Source organism: Thalassophryne amazonica, chromosome 9 (genome assembly GCF_902500255.1).
Source record: "Thalassophryne amazonica chromosome 9, fThaAma1.1, whole genome shotgun sequence".
NCBI lineage: Eukaryota > Metazoa > Chordata > Actinopteri > Batrachoidiformes > Batrachoididae > Thalassophryne > Thalassophryne amazonica.
This window is the reverse complement of record NC_047111.1, coordinates 89,990,472-90,014,985: the sequence shown is the minus strand read 5'-3', so window position 1 is coordinate 90,014,985 and position 24,514 is coordinate 89,990,472. Positions and strand designations below refer to the sequence as shown.

Sequence of the window (24,514 nt, the reverse complement as noted above, 5' to 3'; positions counted from 1 at the left end):
CCACTGTGCATTTTGGGATCTTCAAAGCAGCAGAAATGTATCTGTGCCCTTCCCCAGATTTGTGCCTCGAGGCAATCCTGTCTCGGAGGTCTACAGACAATTCCTTTGACTTCATGCTTGTTTTGTGCTCTGACATGCACTGTCAACTGTGGGCCTTTATATGTAGGCAGGTGTGTGTCTTTCCAAATCTAATTAATTTTTTTTTACCAGGTGGACTCCAATTAAAGCACGTCACACGTTTTTTTTAAGGTCTAAGTTAGCAACACACATCATAGTATTCATGATTGTAAGTCTCTCAGCGCATATGTGCTCATAATTAGTGGTCACTGATGTTTTTTATTGCTCTTGCAGAGCATGTTAACAGGTGCATTTCCGGAAAACGTCTCACTTGGCAATTCTCTGCCATTCCCGGCATGTAACGTACATATTAGCAAAAAAGAAACATCCCGATGGCTGACAGAGTGAAACAACTGCGGTTATGTCCAATAACGAAGCTCCGGAGCTTTTCTTTGAAAGTGATGGCTCGGATTTACAGAAGAGACAACACATTTCACCCCAAAGCTCTTTCACTTTTTCAGAGTCTGTCGGATTTTGGAATCTAACTGTGGTGATGCACTGTTTGTGTCACAGGATGCTGGTTTAGTGCTGTGAACATGACGGAAGTGGACTATCTCCACCATGCAGATTTAACAGACTGCCTGGACATGCAGATGTATGTCTCATATTGGAACAATTCAGGAAGACTATTTTCAGGAGATAATGGACTATCTAACATGCCACAATCGTGACAGAAGTTGAGCTGAAGGCAGAGTTGCAATCGTACATTATGCGCATGTGATCAAGCCAAGTGGACCTGGACTCAGATCTCATGTGATCAGATCTGATATATTGTCACATGAAATGTCACAGATCACATACAGAAGTGATATGTGACAGACAGACAGACAGACAGACAGACAGACAGACGATGAGACTGATTCCAATTTTGGAACAGGTACACTTCAATTACTGGTTTAAACCACTCTGCAAAAGTTTCCTTAGTTTTCACTGTACTTCCCCATGTAATCACGTATGCTACATCTAGCTTGTTCAAAGTATCTCTACTCTGAGCGTTCACGCAACAAACAAAACAAATTTCTTTGTTGGACTCACTCACTTTGGGGCGCGTTATGAGAGGCTTTCGCCTAATTTTTATTTACGTATGTACACACACACACACACACACACACACACGTGCGCCAGTTAAAGCCTTATTTGTAGATCAGCAAAATCAATGCTTTTTAAGGTGGCATTGAGGCTTTGTGGAAAACTTGATTTCTGCTTTCAAGTTGGACATTTTAACATGGGCTTCGATGGGAACCTTCTCCCTTTTGGAGCTAGCCTCATTATACAGTACTTTGGACATCATTTGGCTGTTGTAAAGGGCTACACAAATAAATGTTGATTAATGAATTGACTGATTAATGATGTGTGAGTTATGTTTCTGTACAGTGCAGTCGTTTTGGCAGGGCAACACAGAATAAATGATACTATCATGCAAACATTCACTTCAATTAGATTCAATTTTAAAAAGAAAATTATTTTACTCAGTGTGAAGAATCTTCTCATATTTATTGTAACCAAAAAGCAGATTAGATTATTAGGATTTTGTAGAAGACTTGTAATAATAAGACATTCTTTCATTTAAACACTAATAATCACAAATTACTTCTGCTATTTGAAAAAAAAAAAAAATTTTTTGATGAGGGACCAAAAAAAAAGGCACTTGGGCAAGCAGATCAAAAGCATAAATCAAAGAACACCTTGAGAGTTCTTCCACTACTGGCTACATCACACTTTGCACAGTGGGTGACTTTATGTTGCACAGCACATCTTTTTTTGGCGGTGGGGGACTCACAAGTAGAACAATAAACCATGACCCATTAAAGAAGAATAAACTCACAGGCTCTTTTCCATCCATAGCTTCCATCCACAACTTTCTGTCTCCTTCTGAAAGAGCCTGGAAAGTGACGGGTGTGTTTCTATGGAAACAGTAACAAATGGCATTAAATTGTCATAGCTACAAGATGCACTACGACACAGTTCAACCATTCTGATCATCTGAATTTTATTACGCTCATAAAGTTTGAGGATCATAAAAATTTCCTGCTGCGTGAACAGTCGTTTTTACCACATTATATTCTGACAAATGCACTCCTTAACAGACTACATAAAGAGAGAGAAAAAAATACATAAAGTCTAATAATAATCAAGTCTAGTTTCTGTCAACTTAGACAACTGGCCAAGCTGAAACGATTTCTTTCACGACATCATTTTGAGATTTTAATCCATGCTTTTATCACTAATCGCCTGGACTATTGCAATGCACTTTATATTGGGCTGAATCAGACTCTGCTTACTCGCCTACAGATGGTGCAGAATGCTGCTGCTCGACTTTTGGCTGGTGTTAGAAGGTGCGAGCACATTACACCGGTTTTGGCCTCACTTCATTGGCTCCTAGTTCGTTTTAGAATTGATTTTAAAATTCTTTTATTTGTTTTTAAATGTCTTCATGGCCTTGCCCCACTATATCTGTCTGACCTGCTCAATTTATATGCCCCTTCACGCTCACTCAGGCAGCTGATTTGTCACTGTTGGTTATCCCAAGGTCAAAGAGGACGCGTAGAGGTGACCGAGCTTTTTCAGTCGTTGCCCCGAGACTCTGGAATGATCTTCCTTTGCACATTAGGCAGGCTGATTCTCTCTCTGCTTTTAAATCGTCTCTTAAAGCACATTTTTTTCTCTTTGGCTTTTAACACAGCTTGACACTTTTTTTTTGTTGCTTTTAACTGTAACTTTTTTTTATTAAATTATTTTAACTTGCCTGTTTTTGTTGTGTACAGCGCTTTGGTTGTTGGTGCATTTTAAAGTGCTTTATAAATAAATTGAGATTGAGATAAAGTATTTTCTTTTTCTGTCAACTTTAACAACTACGCAGGTTTCCCTACTAAAACTGGAATTCAAACATCGGTTCTATGCACAGTACAAAAAATGGCTTCCAGATTCTGGATCAAGAAACTGACTGCTGAAATCTCTGAGATAGCTTTTTTGTATCCTTCCCCTAAACCGTGATGTTGAACAATCTTTGTTTTCAGGTCATTTGAGAGTTGTTTAGAGGCTCCCATGTTGCCACTCATTAGAAGAGATGCAAAGAGGGGAAACATTTGCAAATGGCCACCTTAAATACCCTTTCATGATTGAAGTCACCTGTGTAAGGAGGTCAAGGGTGAGCTTACCAAACCAATTTTGTGTCCCAGTAATTAGTGCTAAATGTATTCAAATCAATAAAATGACAAGGCCCAAATTTAAGCACCTGCCCAATTTTGCTTAAATAATTATTGCACACTTTCTGAAAATACTAGAAACTTCATTTCACTTAAATGGTAAATGGACTGCATTTATATAGCGCTTTTCCATCTGCATCAGACGCTCAAAGCGCTTTACAATTATGCCTCACATTCACCCCAATGTCAGGGCTGCCATACAAGGCGCTCACTACACACCGGGAGCAATAGGGTTAAAGGCCTTGCCCAAGGGCCCTGAGTGATTTTTCAGTCGGGCAGGGATTTGAACCCATGATCTTCTGGACTCAAGCCCAACACCTTAACCACTAAACCATCATCTCAGATCTCAAATATCAGTGTGTTTGTCTGCTATATGATATATTTAACTGAAATTTCCTGACAACCAATGATTTATAAAGGAAAATCATGAAAATTATCAGGGGTGCCCAAACTTTTGCATACAACTGTATTTGTCTATCTGTCAGCAGGATTACATCAAAACTACTACACACATTTTGACGAGATTTTCACCACAAATAGATATTACGCCAACGAAGACTCCATTCAATTTTGGAGATGCTCCAGATCTGGATTCTAGATCAAGCTTGACTTTATATAGGCTTTGAAGGATTACTGTTAGCAGGATTATGTCAAAACTACTGCACGGATTCTCACCAAATTTTTACCACTGATAGATTTTAGGCCATGGAAGACTCCAATAAATTTTGGAGGTGATCTGGATCCAGATTCTGGATCAAGTTTCACTTGATATAGGATCTGAAGGATTACTGTTAGCAGGAGTACGTGAAAAACCACTGCATGGATTCTCAACAAATTTGCACCACAGATAGATAGATATTAGGCCATGGAAGACTCCATTAAATTTTGGAGATGATCCAGTTCCGGATCAAGTTTCACTTTATATAGGCTTTGAAGGATTACGTCAAAACGACTTCACAGATTCTCATAAAATTTGCACTGCAGATACATATTAGGCCATGGAAGACTTTGTTAAATTTTGGATGTGATCTGTACCCAGATCCAAATCCTGGATCAAGATTTCCCTTTATATAGGCTTTGAAGGATAACTTCAAAACTACTTCACAGATTCTCACCAAGGTTGCACCACAGATAGATTTTAGATGCATATTAGGGCATGGAAGACTCCACTGAATTTTGGAGGTGATACGGATCCGGTTTGGCCGTACGTCAGAAATCTCTGTTTGCTCTTGTTTACTTATTTGTCTGTCTGTCTGTCTGTCTGTTAGCAGGACTACTCAAACTACTGCACAGATTTTGACAAAATTTTCACCACAGATAGATATTATTTTTGGAGATGATCCGGATCCAGATTCTAGATCAACCTTGTATAGGCTGGTATAGGCTTTGAAGAATTACTGTTAGCATTATTACGTCAAAACTACTGCATGTATTCTCACCAAATTTCACACCGAGACTCTATTAAATTTTGGAGGTGATTTGGATTCTGGATCAAGTCATATAGCTTTGAAGGATTACGTCAAAACTACTACATGGATTCTCACCAAAACTGCACCACACAAACATACATATAAGGGCATGGAAGACTCCACTGAATTTAGAGGTGATCCGTATCCAGATTCTGACATCAGGATTTCACTTTAATAGGCCTTTAAGGATTATGTCAAAACCACTTCATGGATTCTCATCAAATCTGCACCACAGACGCATTATTAGGGTCATAGAAGACCTCCACTGAATTTTGGAGTTGATCCAGATCCGGATTGGCGGACATCAGAAATCTCTGATTGCTCTTGTTTAACATGTCACTTGTTTTTCAAATGTTTTCTCATAATTGCTTTTATTTCTATATCTCCTTTCCAGTTTTTAGTTTAACTTTTAGACTATATAGAGTGCAAACATGATCTGCAATGTTGTTACAAACCTTGCAGCCCCAATGTGCCACATTTTCTTGCCACTCAGAATTCTAACTGTTGGCAAACTTGCTTTTGCATTTCAAACTTTGTTTGTTGACAGAATTTGAAATTTTCACCATATATCCCAGATACTAATAAATGAGCTTGAATTAATTTGAAGACAACCATATCTACATCGGGTGCGCGGTCTAATAACTGAAACACTTTGTGGGGTCACCAGTTTTATGACAACCAAAGTAATACAGTCAGCTGCCCAGTTGTTTACAGTCAGGTGTGTGTTATTCCCTCTTTATTTCATTCACAGGTCAGCAGATAAATGTCTCAAGGTCCTTTTAGACATTTAAAAATGCAAAATCTAGGCTTCACTATTCACAACTTTTATTTATGACTTTCTCTCTCTGTGCTATGCTGTCAGAACACTGACTGGTGAAGCAGCACACAAAGCTTGTTAAATGCAGTCCATATTACAGCTATCCTATCACTCAGAGGTGACATGAGTGTCTTGGTGCTTCCCTCATCATCAGTATGGCATGATCATTCAGTTAGAGCCAACTCAAAACTGCCTTAAGCACCAACCTAGTTCTTGACCATGTAAAAGAGGCATATGAGGACAGCCTGTTCGAAGCAGAATTTCCATATTGTGCCATACGCTTAAAATTTCTTAAAGCCTAACTGCACTTCAAGAGATATGCAACAGTTGAAACAACTGTAGAATTTGGAAACGAGGCATAAAGGCTAGAGACAGCTTTGTCAGTTGAGGGTTTATAGGTTCACTATTCCAACTTAAATTCTGAGTGGGATAGTGACAGAGTATTGTCTATTTCCTCCTAATTGCTACCATTAACGTGTCCTTAATCCACAACTGCTCAGCAGTTAACACATCAGACTGTGGTTGTACAGAGCAACTTCCAGGGCGCTTGAGCGATACCTCCCTGAATGAATAAAAAGGAAAAAAATAAAATCAGGCCTATGAAGAGCCATTTGTCCAATTAACTTTGAGGCATTAAAAATAAGGAGACAGCAGACAAACAACCTTAAGTAGAGTTATCACACTCAAATTAAACCTGAAAGTTTAACAGAGTTCATGTTCCTTATTTACCTTGGACTCAAGCATGCTGTAAAGACAGCTTGAATAAAAACTTCAATACTGCCCAATATTTGTGGCTTCCAAATCATTCTAAATATGAATGCTAGCTCATTCACCTGTCAGTCAGCCACATGACTGACTTGATATCCACATGCTGTATTTCCATTTAGTGAGTGGCAACATGATTTTATTTAATGCTACTTGGAAAAATCACATGCAAGAAGCACAAAGCAATAAAGTTAAACCAAGTTTCAAAAGCTTGAAAAGCACATGACAGTCCACCCAAACAGGACAAAAAAACAAAAAAAAAATCAATCAGATGGCTTGCTACAAATCTTGAGTACGCTGGGGTGGAGTCAAATGTCAAGGTCGGCTACAGAGCTGTGCTTAATTCAGGGACACTTGATTGAAACATGTTGGACCCCACGTTATCTTCTACATTAGGCAGCTCTGCCACCTTGAGTTTATCAGACAGCAGAGTCATTGTGGCATTATGAGTACACACTGGAATTAATTCGTTGTTCAAATATTCAAGATGCACCATTGCGCTTTTAATGCATAATGATGCAACACTTCAATCATTAAAACACCCTATCAACATTATTTCCACAGATTTCAGGAGACAACCTTAAATATGGCACAGCCTGTTGGCTGAAGCTTCTTAAAATGTAGCTGAATTGGATAGTCTGCTTATATAAACATAAGTCTGTTGTGTTCGCCATCTGTTTCTTGCGTGAGCCCGTTGCTTAGGGATTGTTTGGTCTACAGTCGATTTAGGCCCTCACACACTATCCTTGTGAACCACCTGTTCACCTTGCTGTATGAACCCATTGAGCCCACAAGGCTTTCCTGTTGCCTCGTCTCAGCTTTCTCAAAGGTATGTTTGGGCTAACCTCTCAATCGTTTCCACGTCAAAGCAGAATCGTTTGTCTATGGATTCTGTCTTCCGGCGGATGCAGGAATTCAGTGTGGACTTGTGTGGGGACCCTGCAAAAAAAAAAAAAAAAAAAAGTTGGAAGGGAGCAGAGATGACATAAACACAGAATATTAGGGCCACTGCATTAATAAGCTTCCTGTAACTTCTGTAGATGTTGAAAAATTACAGATTCACAGAAAATTCAATTGTAAGCAACAGTTGTTTTTTGTGAACTACCTGTTTAGTTGTAGGCTTCTGTTCACAAGGTATCATGACAAGAATGTGGTCCTCTTTGTCATACTTGCAATAATATTTGACCCACGTCATACCCAAAGCCCCTTTGGAGACAAAAAATATATAAAGGTACTTGAATGGTTTTATGTCCCACCGAGGTTTTACAGACTGTAATTATGAGGTCATGCATACCATCATGCATGTCTGGCTAACATGCAGTATTGTGCAAAACTTGTAGGCACATTCAAAATAATTTGTCCTCAAAGACAAAATGATTTATTCTCTAAAATACAGAAAAATGGCACAATATGTAATATTATAATGTACCAACAGACACAACCACACTTATCTGTGTCAACACAATATATACAATGCAAATATGAAGTGTTGCACATAACCGACTTCAAATTTGACATCAAATTTGTGTAAACACATTATGATTATGAAACTTGTCATCAATCATTTTGAACTTAGAAAACCACCAACCTATTAGCAAATGCACACAGCAAAATCCTCAGTGAATGGGACTGCATTTCTACAAGGCTTTCTCCATCTAATGCAAATATTCAAAGTACTTTACAATGATGCCTCACATCATTCAAACACACACCAATGCTGCTATACAAGGTGCCCAACTATACACTGTGAGTAACTTGTGGATTTGGGGCTTTGCTCAAATGAACCTTATTGACCCTTCGTATCCAATCAGGGAATTAATTCCATGATCCTCTGGACACACTCAGGCTTCTTAATGTTAATTCAATTCACAGCAAGTTGCAACTAACAATATTCCAGAGTTCATATGATTCGAGTGATAAGGAACACTTTGATGGTGCCAATATAATGTTTAGATGTGAGAAAGTTGTAAGTGTCACATGTGTCTAGACCCCATACACCTGACATCATTAGATCACATCATCCACTGTGTTAGCGGGGAAAAAAAGGCTCGATCCACTTACTGCAAATCCCATTATTCAACAATATCTTTCATTTCATGAATGTTCTGCCTGGAAGATCACATGGTGGCTTCCTGCTCAGGGTATGGCTAAACCAATCAGCATGGACAAAATAAAGCCATTTCATTCTACAGATTAATTTCAAAATTCTAACCATCAAGAAAATCTGCAAGATTTCTCCATGTATGCATGTCCCTCTGTGCAGAGGACAAAGTGTGCACTATTCACATCACTGTTCCTTAGATAAATTGTTTTCATATGTGATCATTTGTTCTTGACAATATTTGCTCAAATGGATGAGTCGATCAGGTTAGGGTTCTTTTAATCTACAGTAATTATTACAGTGACTATGCGTCTGTGTCTGGTATTTTGGTCCACTACATTTTATACCAGATGCAGTTAGTCTCCAGCTATACCGTATCTCATCGTCCTCTGTTACCCTGGGAATGTATTTTCAGAAATTATTTACATTTGGGTTTAGATAAGAATGCTATGGGTTACTTTACGATCAAGTCTAAACTTTGATTTGTGTAATTTGCCATGTATCATTCCTTAGTGTCACCATCACTTAGAGTGGAAGATTCATGCCTTGCATTGTGTGACACTGACTGCATGTTGTTTACATCTCATCCAATTTGTGTTGCCATAGCATGTCAGCAATTAACTGACTTATCAGACAATACATGACCCTTCAGTAGCACAGTATTTAAATTTGTTTTCACTTATAAATACTGTGTAGGCATTCATGTTGTCCCCTCACTAGGTGGCAGCATGGGATAAAATGCTTGAATGACAACACAGCAATCAACACATCAAAATGTCATGACTGATTACAAGCAGATGAACCCATTTCTAATCAGTTTGTCTTCATACTAAAATTCACCCTCACACAAGCTTGTTAGTTCCTGCATGTGGGTTTGTTTGGGAATTAATGCTGACAGTGTTACCCAGACTGAGTCACTTACATTGGTTTGTGCAGAGAAGATACTTTCTAAATACAAAGGCTATATCATAAAATATTTTCAAGTAATGGCTGTTAAAAAGAAAAATAAACACTTCTCAAAAATATGTTAATGTATGAACCAAACAAACCTAAAAACCAATCAGCTCATCAACTACCAACAGGGAAGTTATAGTGTAAGTGTTTAACACGTAATGGTAATGAGTCATTGTCTCAATAATGAGTCAGACAGACAGAAGAAAATATGACAACATAATAGAGTCTCCCTGGTGCTACGAAAATGACAAGTCAGTCATTGTGAAAACTATGCAAGACTAAGACCAGATTTAAACATAGCTCTGTATGAACAGCAAGTAAACGTACACTTCTCCTGACAGTACAGATAGCCCTCCATTGGCAGTAAACTGCGCATTTTCGAAATTTGCATGGGTGCGTCATTCTTTTCATCAGCTCCTCCATCTGCTCCCGAGTGCTCTCATAGTGGTTTCTCGTCTGCAGGCAAATCCAGGCAGCAATTTAGATGCTTCATCCAGTTAAATGATTTTAAAATTGCATTAATGGCAGCTTTTGGTGCCACTAAGACCACTTACGTTCTGCAAGCTGAGCTGCAACTCTTGCTTGTAAGGCATGAAATCCTGTGTCATCTCCACAGTCAGGTTGTTAAGCGTTAACACATTCTGAAGAAATGCTAGCACCTGTTGAAAAGAAGGAAGATTTCATACTTACCACGGCTGTGAAAATCAAATAAAACAAAGGGAGCACTACCATAAAGACTCAGATTAAAAAAGAAAACATTAAGGATGTCTTCTGTCTGTGTTGTTCCGTATCGGCCTGAACAGAAGATGACCCCAATTATAATTCCTGTCCTCAAAATGTTTTTTTTATATAAAATACTTTTTAAAGACCCAATTTTTTTTAACTTTTATTTGAAAAAAATGCAAATAAAAACATACAGAGGGGGAAAAAAAGGTAAAGACATCTGTAATGGTGTTTGACTATGTGTAACTTAATCATGTGACTTGTGTGACTCATTCATATCAATCTATTCCAAATATTCTGCTGATCAATATCTGCTTTAGCTCATCCGTATACACATCTTGTACATTGAGAAATACAAAAAAAGTGTTTTTGTACCATGTTTTCCTTGACCATTAATGAAACTACTTAAAAAGACTTACATACCTCTGTATATCTATCAAGTAATACTCACACAAAGTTTGATCCATATAGATTTCTTAGATGTTGAGATATACCAAAAAAAAAAAAGAGTTTTTCAGACCATCTTTTCCTTGACCTCTGAACCATCTAGACTTCTAAGTTATTGAGCTGTACAAAACAAGGTGTTTTTTTGGAGCATGCCTTCCTTGAACTTTGAATAAATCACTTCAAAAAATGTAATCACCTCAAGACATCTTCTTCTTCTTTCGGCTGCTCCTGTTAGGGGTCGCCACAGTCAGATCAATCATTTCCATCTCACGCTGTCCTCTGTAACTTCCTCTGTTACCGCAACCATCTGCATGTTATCCCTTAGCACATCCATAAACCTTCTCTTTGGCCTCCCTTTTCTTTGGCTCCATCCTCAGCATACTTCTCCCTATATACCCTGGGTCCCTCCTCTGTACATGTCCAAACCATCTCAATCTCACGTCACTGACTGTCTCCAAACCATCCCACCTGAGCTGTCCCTCTGATATGTTCATTCCTAATCCTTAAAAAGGAGTTTTATCAGCGATGCGTTAGCAGAGCCAATAAAACAGATATTTGTGACCGTATAACAGCATGAACGTACACAAATCAAATACAAGGGGGGTTATTCCCATTCTAATCCAAGCCGATCGTTTGCACGTTTTTTTTTTCTGTAGGTAATTCGGTCGGCGAGGCTTACCATGAGGCAGCTTCACTTCAACAGCGGTCAGGGCGCGGAGTCATCCATCAAATGTGAAACAGTATTTCTGTGTCAGAATCCACATCAATACTTTCGTATGGTAGCTTAAATTCACCCATGTCGGCGGCAGCGTCAGTACGCGACTTTCTCGCTCGCTCTCAGCGCCATTAGAATATCTGTGTAGCAGCGCACGCAGCCGGTGTTCTGTTGAATTGTGTGTCTCGTCGCATAAATCGACAGTTCCGGGTCCCGACAATATTGCGCAATGCGCAGTTGCGAAGGGCTGGCCTGTCGACAGGAATGATATCTCGTCAGAACACAACTAGGTCAGGGCATGGACTAATACATCTAAATGTGAAACGGTCAAATATTTTGCCGTTACCATGATATAAGGTCTAAAATCTCACTCGATTAACCAATCAGATTTGTGAAAAAATGTAATTGATTAGAATTATACATTTATTGTTACTTACATTAACGTCCTGTTGTCTTACTTAGAATTTGTACATGTTCAATAAACCCCTCTATCAATCAAAAAAAAAAAAAAAAAAATGCTGTCCATCCTCATCACTCCCAAAGAGAATTGCAAGATCAATCAGCTCCTCCACCTACGGCACTGACTCTTGTCTTTTTGTTAGTGCCACTGTCTCTAAGCTGTACAACATAACTGGTCTCACTACTGTCTTGTAGACTTTCCCTTTTGCTGATATTCGTCAGTGACAAATCCTCTGCCACCTTTTCCACCCACTCCAACCCTGCCTGCACTCTCCTCTTCATCTCTCTATGACACTTCCCATTATGTTGGACAGTTGACCCCAAGCATTTACCTACAGTAGTGTTCAGAATAATAGTAGTGCTATGTGACTAAAAAGATTAATCTACGTTTTGAGTATATTTCTTATTGTTACATGGGAAACAAGGTACCAGTAGATTCAGCAGATTCTCACAAATCCAACAAGACCAAGCATTCATGATATGCACACTCTTAAGGCTATGAAATTGGGCTATTAGTAAAAAAAAAAGTAGAAAAGGGGGTGTTCGCAATAATAGCAGCATCTGCTGTTGACCCTACAAACTCAAAACTATTATGTTCAAACTGCTTTTTTAGCAACCCTGTGAATCACTAAACTAGTATTTAGTTGTATAACCACAGTTTTTCATGGTTTCTTCACATCTGCGAGGCATTAATTTTGTTGGTTTGGAACCAAGATTTTGCTCGTTTACTAGTGTGCTTGGGGTCATTGTCTTGTTGAAACACCCATTTCAAGGGCATGAAACCTGACCTCTTCAAGTATTTTGACATATCCAAACTGATCCATGATACCTGGTATGCGATATATAGGCCCAACACCATAGTAGGAGAAACATGCCCATATCATGATGCTTGCACCACCATGCTTCACTGTCTTCACTGTGAACTGTGGCTTGAATTCAGAGTTTGGGGGTCATCTCACAAACTGTCTGCGGCCTTTGGACCCAAAAAGAACAATTTTAATCTCATCAGTCCACAAAGTATTCCTCCACTTATCTTTAGGCCCGTTGATGTGTTCTTCGGCAAATTGTAACCTCTTCTGCACGTCTTTTATTTAACAGAGGGACTTTGCGGGGGATTCTTGCAAATAAATTAGCTCCACACAGGTGTCTTCTAACTGTCACAGCACTTACAGGTAACTCCACACTGTCTTTGACCATCCTGAAGCTGATTAATGGGTGAGCCTTTGCCATTCTGGTTATTCTTCTATCCATTTTGATGGTTGTTTTCTGTTTTTTCCACGCGTCTCTGTTTTTTTTTGTCCATTTTAAAGCATTGGAGATCATTGTAGATGAACAGCCTATACTTTTTTGCACCTGCATATAAGTTTTCCCCTCTCCAGTCAACTTTTTAATCAAACTACGCTGTTCTTCTGAACAGTGTCTTGAACGTCCCATTTTCCCCAGGCTTTCAAAGAGAAAAGAAAAAATGAGGTGGGCTTCATAGATAATTGACAAAGCTTCTGGGGAAACCTGGTCTTGTTAGGAGAGACGGCATCCATCCCACTTTGGATGGAGCAGCTCTCATTTCTAGAAATCTGGCCAATTTTCTTAAATCCTCCAAACCGTGACTATCCAGGGTTGGACCAGGAAGCAGAGTTGTAGTCTTACACACCTCTCTGCAGCTTCTCTCCCCCTGCCATCCCCTCATTACCCCATCCCCGTAGAGACGGTGTCTGCTCCCAGACCACCAATAACCAGCAAAAATCTATTTAAGCATAAAAATTCAAAAAGAAAAATAATATGGCACCTTCAACTGCACCACAGACTAAAACAGTTAAATGTGGTCTATTAAACATTAGGTCTCTCTCTTCTAAGTCCCTGTTGGTAAATGATATAATAATTGATCAACATATTGATTTATTCTGCCTTACAGAAACCTGGTTACAGCAGGATGAATATGTTAGTTTAAATGAGTCACACTAACTGTCAGAATGCTCGTAGCACGGGCCGAGGCGGAGGATTAGCAGCAATCTTCCATTCCAGCTTATTAATTAATCAAAAACCCAGACAGAGCTTTAATTCATTTGAAAGCTTGACTCTTAGTCTTGTCCATCCAAATTGGAAGTCCCAAAAACCAGTTTTATTTGTTATTATCTATCGTCCACCTGGTCGTTACTGTGAGTTTCTCTGTGAATTTTCAGACCTTTTGTCTGACTTAGTGCTTAGCTCAGATAATAATTATAGTGGGCGATTTTAACATCCACACAGATGCTGAGAATGACAGCCTCAACACTGCATTTAATCTATTATTAGACTCTATTGGCTTTGCTCAAAATGTAAATGAGTCCACCCACCACTTTAATCATATCTTAGATCTTGTTCTGACTTATGGTATGGAAATAGAAGACTTAACAGTATTCCCTGAAAACTCCCTTCTGTCTGATCATTTCTTAATAACATTTACATTTACTCTGATGGACTACCCAGCAGTGGGGAATAAGTTTCATTACACTAGAAGTCTTTCAGAAAGCGCTGTAACTAGGTTTAAGGATATGATTCCTTCTTTATGTTCTCTAATGCCATATATTGTCTTACAGACATAAAGACATGGATGACCTCTAATTTCCTGCTTTTAAACTCAGATAAAACTGAAGTTATTGTACTTGGCCCCACAAATCTTAGAAACATGGTGTCTAACCAGATCCTTACTCTGGATGGCATTACCCTGATGTCTAGTAATACTGTGAGAAATCTTGGAGTCATTTTTGATCAGGATATGTCATTCAAAGCGCATATTAAACAAATATGTAGGACTGCTTTTTTGCATTTATGCAATATCTCTAACATTAGAAAGGTCTTGTCTCAGAGTGATGCTGAAAAACTAATTCATGCATTTATTTCCTCTAGGCTGGACTATTGTAATTCATTTTACAGGTTGTCCTAAAAGTTCCCTGAAAAGCCTTCAGTTAATTCAAAATGCTGCAGCTAGAGTACTAACGGGGAAGAAGGAGATATCTCACCCATATTGGCCTCTCTTCATTGGCTTCCTGTTAATTCTAGAACAGAATTTAAAATTCTTCTTCTTACTTATAAGGTTTTGAATAATCAGGTCCCATCTTATCTTAGGGACCTCATAGTACCATATCACCCCAAGAGAGCGCTTCGCTCTCAGACTGCAGGCTTACCTGTAGTTCCTAGGGTTTGTAAGAGTAGAATGGGAGGCAGAGCCTTCAGCTTTCAGGCTCCTCTCCTGTGGAACCAGCTCCCAATTCGGATCAGCGAGACAGACACCCTCTCTACTTTTAAGATTAGGCTTAAAACTTTCCTTTTTGCTAAAGCTTATAGTTAGGGCTGGATCAGGTGACCCTGAACCATCCCTTAGTTATGCTGCTATAGACTTAGACTGCTGGGTGGTTCCCATGATGCACTGAGTGTTTCTTTCTCTTTTTGCTCTGTATGCACCACTCTGCATTTAATCATTAGTGATTGATCTCTGCTCCCCTCCACAGCATATCTTTTTCCTGATTCTCTCCCTCAGCCCCAACCAGTTCCAGCAGAAGACTGCCCCTCCCTGAGCCTGGTTCTGCTGGAGGTTTCTTCCTGTTAAAAGGGAGTTTTTCCTTCCCACTGTCGCCAAGTGCTTGCTCACAGGGGGTCATTTTGACCGTTGGGGTTTTTACGTAATTATTGTATGGCCTTGCCTTACAATATAAAACGCCTTGGGGCAACTGTTTGTTGTGATTTGGTGCTATATAATAAAATTGATTGATTGATTGATTGATTGACATACAGTAGTGTTCAAAATAATAGTAGTGCTATGTGACTAAAAAGATTAATCCAGGTTTTGAGTATATTCTTATTGTTACATGGGAAACAAGGTACCAGTAGATTCAGTAGATTCTCACAAATCCAACAAGACCAAGCATTCAGATATGCACACCCTTAAGGCTAAGAAACTGGGCTATTAGTAAAAAAAGTAGAAAAGGGGGTGTTCACAATAATAGTAGCATCTGCTGTTGATGCTACAAACTCAAACCTATTATGTTCAAACTGCTTTTTAGCAATCCGTCTTCTAACTGTCACAGCACTTACAGGTAACTCCAGACTGTCTTTGATCATCCTGGAGCTGATCAGTGGGTGAGCCTTTGCCATTCTGGTTATTCCTCTATCCATTTTGATGGTTGTTATCCATTTTCTTCCACGCGTCTCTGGTTTTTTGTCCATTTTAAAGCACTGGAGATCATTGTAGATGAACAGCCTATAATTTTTTGCACCTGCGTATAAGTTTTCCCCACTCCAATCAACTTTTTAATCAAACTACGCTGTTCTTCTAAACAATGTCTTGAACGTCCCATTTTCCTCAGGCTTTCAAAGAGAAAAGCATGTTCAATAGGTGCTGACTTCATCCTTACATAGGGGACACCCGATTCACACCTGTTTGTTCCACAAAATTGACAAACTCATTGACTGAATGCCACACTACTATTATTGTGAACACCCCCTTTTCTACTTTTTTTTTTTACTAATAGCCCAATTTCATAGTCTTAAGAGTGTGCATATCATGAATGCTTGGTCTTGTTGGATTTGTGAGAATGTTCTGAATCTACTGGTACCTTGTTTCACATGTAACAATAAGAAATATACTCAAAACCTGGATTAATCTTTTTAGTCATCACTACTATTATTCTGAACACTACTGTACAACAAAATATGCACCTGAACCTGAAAGTAGAAATAAAGTGTGGTTGGAGATGCCATCCAAAATTTTTTTTTCGGTACTTCTAATTAGTGGCTAACTCAAAGCGTTGTTCAGTAATGTTTCAAAAGGTTCTTCCAGAGTGTCAAAAAACACTAGCACCTGTTGGATGTTTTTGATTGTGCATCCATATCAAAATTTGAAGTTCATATTTGTAGGCTACAGTTAGAGCAGTGTTTGTATCTGCATTAGCACATACTTTGCTTGATATATATTCAATCAGTTGTTTCTCATTTTGGTAATAGTGTTACATTAGTGGACTGAAAAAGACCTAAAACACTTGATGAACAGTAATTCCTTCTTTGGACTGACACTGGGGAAAATTCCAGTGACTGCAGGGAATGATCTGCTGACGGCAGGCCAGCAATGGTGGGCACAGTTCTGCTAATCCAATAACCGATAATTATCAAAGATAATGTTTTCATTATTGGATTGTCTTTTCAGATAACTTTGAAAACCATCATCGGACTAATTATCTTCCGATAAGTTTTGGTCCGAGAATTTCTACACCGTTAACGTGGTAAACAAAGCTGAACAGCTACAAACATTTATAAAATTTAAAATCAGTTGAGCATCTACCTGTTAAATATTTTGTAGCAGACGTGTAGTTCTACCCTATGCAAACAGAGGAGAGCTGCTTCTAAAAGAAACCACTCTATCCTCTGCAGGCAAAGGAGAACTGGTCACAAAAAAAAAAATCATTTCCTTTAACCCCATACTGATACGCTGGCAATATCACCCAAGTCATCCAGAGGCATACATTTTTAACTTATGGTTCAAATTTTAACCAAACTAATTTCGGACAAGTTATTTAAATTAACGTCACATCTGAAGTTTTATAAAGTGAAAATATCAGATATATGTTTTAGTTTTAAAGTTGTTGTTGTTCATTCGGCTGCTCTCGGTTTTGTTCGGGGTTGCCACAGCGGTACAGCCAGATCCGCATCGGTAATTGGCACACGTTTTACACCGGATGCCCTTCCTGGCGCAACTCCAGTTTTACCCGGAGAAACACACAGCCGCTGGTATTCCAAAGAGGTCTCCCATCCAAGTATTAACCAGATCCTGCTCTGCCTAGCTTCTGAGATCTGACGGGATCAGGCTTACACAGAGCAGATCGGCTGGATGTTTTAAAGTAATGCCCTAATTTTAAGGTTCTGGTGTGGACATGCTGTGTCCAGGTGCATTATGGGTATCTCAGTACATTCACAACAGGAGAAATGCATTTAAGACACTCTGATCACAGGCTCCACAAGAACAACAGCATTAAACTCTTTGTATATTGTGCCTAAAACTCTGTGAATATATTCTCTGGGTTTATAGACGTTACTGTGTTTGCGTTTATTAAATTCCACGCATCTTAAATGTAGCAGACATGGATTATCTGGAATTTTGTTTTGGCAAGTTTTCATGGTCTCTACTGCCATCTACTGGCCAGTAGTGTTCATGGCAGTATTCGCCCTGAAGCTGGGCAGACACTGTATGATATTTTCAATCACTGTACTCGGTTCCAGCTCAAACTGTACCACAGAACCGCATGGTGTAAAAGTTCAGAGCACAAACCACATGTCGGACTCATATTTCCAGAAGCGAAACGTAAACAGAAGCGTTTTTTTTTTTTTTTCAAACTTAATTTACATTTCTTATTTTTTACAAAAACTCTCGATGGGAGACATCAAAGTTTAAAAAAAAACATTACAAGACTTTACATGAGTTGAAGAATAAGGGGGAAAAAGAAACAGAAGCTGCTCTCCCAAAGAGATGATCACTGTTATGCTCTCTCTGGTGTTTACACAGGCACAGTGCGAGAGGTTGGACGCTTGTAGCACTTCAGCAGCGGGATACCTTCACAATGGCCGACCAGAATATCAAACAGGTTTGATTTTCATCCAACCATACGATTGGCGATCAGGAGGTGGTCGTGACAGGTTAAACGCAGCTTGTTACTCCATGTATACTACACGATGCAGGACGTGCGATTAACCTGAAACTCGGCACGATCCAAAAAATTCTCGCACGCGTGAAAAATCATCTGAAAAGGGCCAAAACTCGCACAGTGTAAACCCAGCTTAAGTAATGAATGTCTGGCACCAGTAGATCATGGCAGTGTTCTATTTATTTTGATACCGGTTATATCAGACGGTTATCTAATTACAACTTGGCCTTTTTTTTTTTTACAAATAAAAAAATGGCATATTTTACAAAAGCACATTTATCTGTAACACCAACACACGACACACCTCACATTAACGTGTTGGTTTACACAGAATGAATGAGTCAACCAATCAGTGTTAGCGGAGGTGCATTTTACCCAGAATCCTTTGTGATCTGTCTGTGTTTGTTACAAAACTTCAGAATTAGTGCATTATTCAACATTAAAAGATATTATTTTACTTTGTACAAAGGACAGAATTGACATTAATGGACTTACTCTATGAGTATTAATTTTATTTACACCAAACCATAAGTCAGCATTGCTTTATTTTCCAAGACCTCCGCCTGATGGCAGTGCTGTGACTGAATAGAGAGTTGAGCTTCATTGCTTGTCTCAGCTGCTCTGTGCTGGAAGCCATGTAATAAACAGGAGCTTCCAGCAGGGGGCAGGATGCACAAACACAGAAGTGCTGACTCATTGTTTGTGTCTGTCGCCGCCTTTGATGCTTCCAAAAGCAATTGTGGTGTTAAAACTCAAAAGCAGCTTGTTAACAGTTGCAAGTGTACCGGAGACAATACTGGAATTTATCGGTTATTGGTTATCTGTAGCTTCTGAGAAATTTTGGTTGGTTTATCGGTTTAGCTTTATAAAGATAACTTTTCAGTTATCTGATTATCTGTTATCAAAGTTAATTTTTTGGTTATCTGTGCCCACCACTGCAGGCCAGGAGGTTTTTAGGGGCATGTAAGAGTATCATGCTCTGTGTGAGCTTGGAGTGGGTGGTATGTCTCCAGCTTACCTAGGTTTGTTTCCCATTAGTTATGGCCCTTGTTGACTCAATGGGGGTACCCTGTGTGCCTGCATCATTAACTCCAACCACAACTGCTTCAAATTCTCCATAATCTATCCAACATCGCAACAGCAGGTAGCAAACAGGGCTATGTGGTAAAACAAAGGTAATCTAAAGGTGCATTTGACATTAATCTGGTGCATCAATGTTCAACACAAACTAATCACTTTATCCTCATTATGTGCTCCCTTTATTGAAGATTGCATTTATTGTTTAAGTTATTGTTTATACTTGTTGGCTGCAATGAACTAACCCACCAAAGTAATTTTGCTGTCCAAGCCCCACGCTGTTATCAGTGCAGGGAATTACAACCGCTGTGAAACAGCAACAATGAAAAATGGATTACGATAATGAGGAAAAATGCCAAATCTGTCCCCCAAGTATTCTCATGATTCATTCTGTAAAGACAAGATGCTTTTATCAAATATGAGCCAAAACAAAAAAGAAAAATAAGAAGACCTTTTCTATTTAGCCAATGGTGACCATGTAACCACTGTCTAGTAAAGTATGACGAGGCCTTTAAGATTAACTTTTAAAGGTATATATGACCACAATTTGCTTTCACTACAATTCCATGACTGTACAATTGCCCATTAGTCTGTAACAATATTTATGAGCAAAGAATTTCATTTTTGTTACTTTTTCCACACATAAAACTCTGTATAGGATATTTTCCAAAACATGTCTTACTTGCAGCTGCCATAAGATCTCTGTGCAGACCGTAGGTCATCAGAGGTTCAGACAGACTCCTGCACATAAATACAAGCAGTTGTAAACAAGAAAGGCTGCAGTGCAATAAACTCAGGACATCAAATAGAGCGATACACAAATGTAGCACTCACCACTACAGAAACTACAAACCACACAAAGAGTTTTATTACCCCATTAAGTTTGTTGAAGCCCCTATCTTTTAAATTTCGAATCTGTATCTGAATCCAGACAATACAAATGTTTTTTGTTTTTGACTGCCCCAATCAGTATCTTAAGCCCTGGTCCCACCAAATAATGAAGGATGAATAATGAGCTACGCAGCATGTTTTCTTCACTATGAGAGGATTTATTCAACTATCGTGGGAGAATGCTGGCTCTGAGAGGCTCTTAGAGGCAGTATCTTCAGTTAACGAGGCTCATCTCTGAGCATGACACTAATTTCAAGATGTTCAAAATTTAGCAACAACAGCGTGGGGCAGTTTGTGTACGAGGTACTACAAGGACTAATGAGGATTATAGAGACATGTTTGTGATGAGGACGAGGCTGCTAAAAGCCCATTATCTGAGCGCCTACCAGCTATGACTGGGAGAGGCTATTTTGGAGCGGCTCAGCCCCCTGCTCCGTTTTGAACAGCTAAAGGGTAATTATTCGTAATGTTTTTATTTGGTAAAACAGCTGCATGTTCATTCATTCTGTAAATCACTGTAAAAGTATGTCTATGATAGATTTCATATCTTTTAATGGATCAGGAGCTCCGCTGTGTGTGCGCACTAACGCAATGACTTGTGCTCAAACCAAGCATTTTGGCAGAATGCTAGCTCACAAAAGAGTGATTCTGCAGTCAATAATGGACAAACACAAAGTTAAAAGTTGGATCGCAGTGTGAAAATGACTGTGTCTTTAAAGCTGCAGAAGAAATAAAGCCTGCGAGCCGCGGATGGAAAGGAAGCCAGAAGGAGCACAGAGGCGGCTGTCCAGGAATGCAGAACAGCAGCGTATAAAAGACAAATTTTGCAGACATAAACGGACAAACACAAAGTTAAAATTGGGATCACGGTGTCCAAAGAAAAAAGGTAGGGAGACAAAGCACAGAGGCGACGGTCCAGGAACTTGTGGTTCGGGTGTAGCTGGTCTGGTGCATTTAATGACTCTGGAACACAGGTGGACAGCAGCCTGACGCATGGCACACACCTGCAGGACTGTACTGGAGCGTCTATTTTTGGACTGCGTTTAAAAAAATGTGACAACATCTTGAATGGATGCTGTGAATTGAAAACCGACACATAAACAGACCAAGTGTGGGAGGGCTGGAGGTTTGGACCAAACCCATGTCTAAACGTGTACCAACGTCACATTACATGGCACTACATGGATCATATGTGACTTGACTTGGATCATATGCAGCAACACGAGCTGGATGGGGCTCAAATGACAGGTCGGTCGTGGCTCACTAGAGGCCGATACCTGGCACATGTGAGGTACAGAGGCACATAGAGGCGCCTTAGTAGTAGATAAGTGATGGCTTAAACATGGATCATTCTTCAAATAATCTCTGACACGCCCATGCGTAGCTTATTATTCATTGCTTATTATTCATTGGGACTGAGGGTTTAAGAAATTAGATGCTGTGTACCACTGTGCTCTGCATTTTATTACTGATACACATCAATATTTTGTATGCTTTTGCTAATTAGCCATCTCTCTATGTACGCAGGTTCTCTCATTGGTTGATCTTTATATATAAAACTGTTCTTAGCATAGTTCCTCCTTATGTGTCGACCTACATGTGTAGAAACAAAAATCAATATAGCCTTCACTCTCATTCTATTCTACAGATGGTGGTCCCAAGAGTGACAATAGAACTTGGAAAAAAGTTTTTAAATATGCTGCTTTTTCCCACATAATGAATAATGTACAGACTGAACTTTCGATTATGAGGGACGGAGAGGAAAACTCCCTTGGTCAATGAGGAATATAAAACATCCATTTTCAAGGTGAAGTGAAGGAAAAATGGCACTGATGTAATTTTGGGGAATATGTTATTTAGCCTGCTTGATATGGGCACATGTAAGGGCACAAATTAGAGTTAAAAAGAATCTTAGACACAGTGAAGCTCATGAAAAATATGACATAGCCCTAGATTTTCTAACATAAACCCTTCGCTTGATTTATGACATAAATTTTAATTAATTTGTTTTACTTTGAGAGTTACTGATAACAAAAACCAATTCCTCATAATTGTACAGACTATGGTGGGCTTTTCCTTTTAACAACCAAGAATTACACCATGTTTAACTACTAATGAAAAAACTGGAAAATTATGAAAAGATGGGAAAAAGGAACCAAAAAGACACAGGTGACAAATAAGGAAAGAGCAGAAAGGAAGGACAGAGTTATTCTTATGGTCGAAGAGACTTTTGATGAAATAACATCCACAGGTACTGCAGCATTTAATATATAATGTTTATGGCCACACAAACTCACCTCAGATAAAACTTCAGGGCACTTGTGATGGTTTTATCCTCCCAGTCAGTGCTGTTGAAATCTACATCACCAGGGTTGGTAGGGTCTATGAAATAAAATGAACATTGATATCATCGGAGCAGTTTAATTAGTCAAACAACTCAGCAGTTCTACTTTTAGTTCCAACAAAAGGGGCTGTTTTAGAACAATTCTGCAGAAGAATAAGATATTAGTGACAGATCAGTTTCTAGTAGGTCTATAAATAAATAAATTAATTAATAAAATTAATAAAAAGCCTCCATTAAAACCATGAATCTCCGTTTAGATAGAATTTAAAGCTCAAGTGATGTTTAAACAGGTGTACTCTTTGGGCAATACCCAAGTTCTTTAAAGGATAATAACATTCATCACCCTGATGATATGTATTTGCCATTCTTAGGATGAATACAAGATTAAACAGAACCTGTAAAGTGCATTTTACTGCAAAGTCAAGTCGACAAGCCCAAATGAGGATCCACCACAGAACAGACAGATGTAGTCCATAATCGCAAGCTTGCTTTCTTACCAAAGAAGGCATTTAAGAGCTTCTTCACTTGGATGTTGCTGCCAACTGTTCTGTACACTCCTTCTTGTGTGAGTGCTGGAAAGTCAAGTGGGGGGAGGGGGTATAAAGAAGGGAAGTGTAACTTTTAAAAAAAAATACCCCAACAATTGAAATATACTACATGGTTTTCCTTGGTGAACCAAAATTAAGATAGATGTTCCTTCCTGGTTACGAATGCTTCATTTACCTACTTGGTTCAAGGCCACTCAATGTGGCATACTTGGATCATGTGTCAAATGGCATTTTAATCAACTCCTGTTTTTACTGTAGACAGTGGCGGCTCCTGAAGAATTTCTCAGGTCGGTCATTTTTTGATAATGATTAAGGCAGCTCAGTCAGTATGTATATTATGCAAAGCAATCACATCAATCTGTTGTTAGGTGAACTCATACAGCAATACTTCCACTAGATGACAGCACAAAACGGAAGATTTCCCCTCTAGCTACATGTTACACCTGGAAAGCTATGGAAGAAATTTGCATCCAGGAACCTACATCAGCAAAAAGTTGATCAAAATCATAATCAAAATGATGTGCCCCCACAACAAATTCAAAGTTGGCTTTATTGTCAATTCTTCACATGTACTAGACATACAAGGAATCAAAATTTCATTTCTCACCTTCCCTCGGTGATGACAGGACTATATATATATATATATATATGTATTAGCTTCTTGAAAGCCTGGGTGGAGGTGGGGGGAGAGAGTTCAATAATCTCACAGCCTGGTGGATGAAGCTCTTTGTGAGTCTGGTGGTGCGGGACCGGAGGCTCCTGTACCTCTTCCCAGAGGGCAGAGTGATTAACAGGCTGTGTGCGGGATGGCTTGCATCGCCCACAACTGTGGTTGCTTTGCGGGTAAGGTGGGTGGTGTATATGTCTTGCATAGAGGGGAGTGAGACACCAATGATCCTTCCAGCTGCATTCACTATGCACTGCAAGGCTTTCCTGTTTTAGTCAGTGCAGCTTCCACCCCACAGTGATGCAGCTGGAGTGGATGCTCTCAATGGTGCCACAGTAGAAAGTGCTCATGATGGTTGGTGGAGCACTTGCCCACTTGAGTTTGCACAGGAAGTAGAGATGCCGCTGGGCCTTCTTTGCCAGTGATGCAGTGTTGGCGGTCCAGGACAGGTCCTAACTGATGTGCACCCCCAGGAATTTGGTGCTGCTCACTATCTCCACAGCAGCACCCTCGATGGTCAATGGCAGGTGTTGGGTGTGACCT

General features: G+C 39.3%; 1 protein-coding gene and 1 long non-coding RNA gene across 2 annotated transcripts in view; both read right to left on the bottom strand.

The window, feature by feature from the left end:
* Nucleotides 1–24,514, bottom strand: part of LOC117517636 (oligophrenin-1-like) — a 205,872-nt gene that overhangs the window by 104,834 nt on the left and 76,524 nt on the right. Inside the window, exons 14-16 of the mRNA XM_034178746.1 lie at nt 23,254–23,328; nt 22,710–22,794; nt 20,204–20,262 (exon numbers count right to left, since the gene is read on the bottom strand). Coding sequence (XP_034034637.1) covers nt 20,204–20,262; nt 22,710–22,794; nt 23,254–23,328 — 219 coding nt within the window. The remainder of the gene's footprint in view (nt 1–20,203; nt 20,263–22,709; nt 22,795–23,253; nt 23,329–24,514) is intronic.
* Nucleotides 7,479–10,112, bottom strand: LOC117517637. The gene is made up of 3 exons (XR_004562775.1): nt 9,984–10,112; nt 9,757–9,885; nt 7,479–7,580 (listed from the first exon to the last, which is right to left on the bottom strand). It is a non-coding gene; the product is annotated as an uncharacterized LOC117517637 (long non-coding RNA).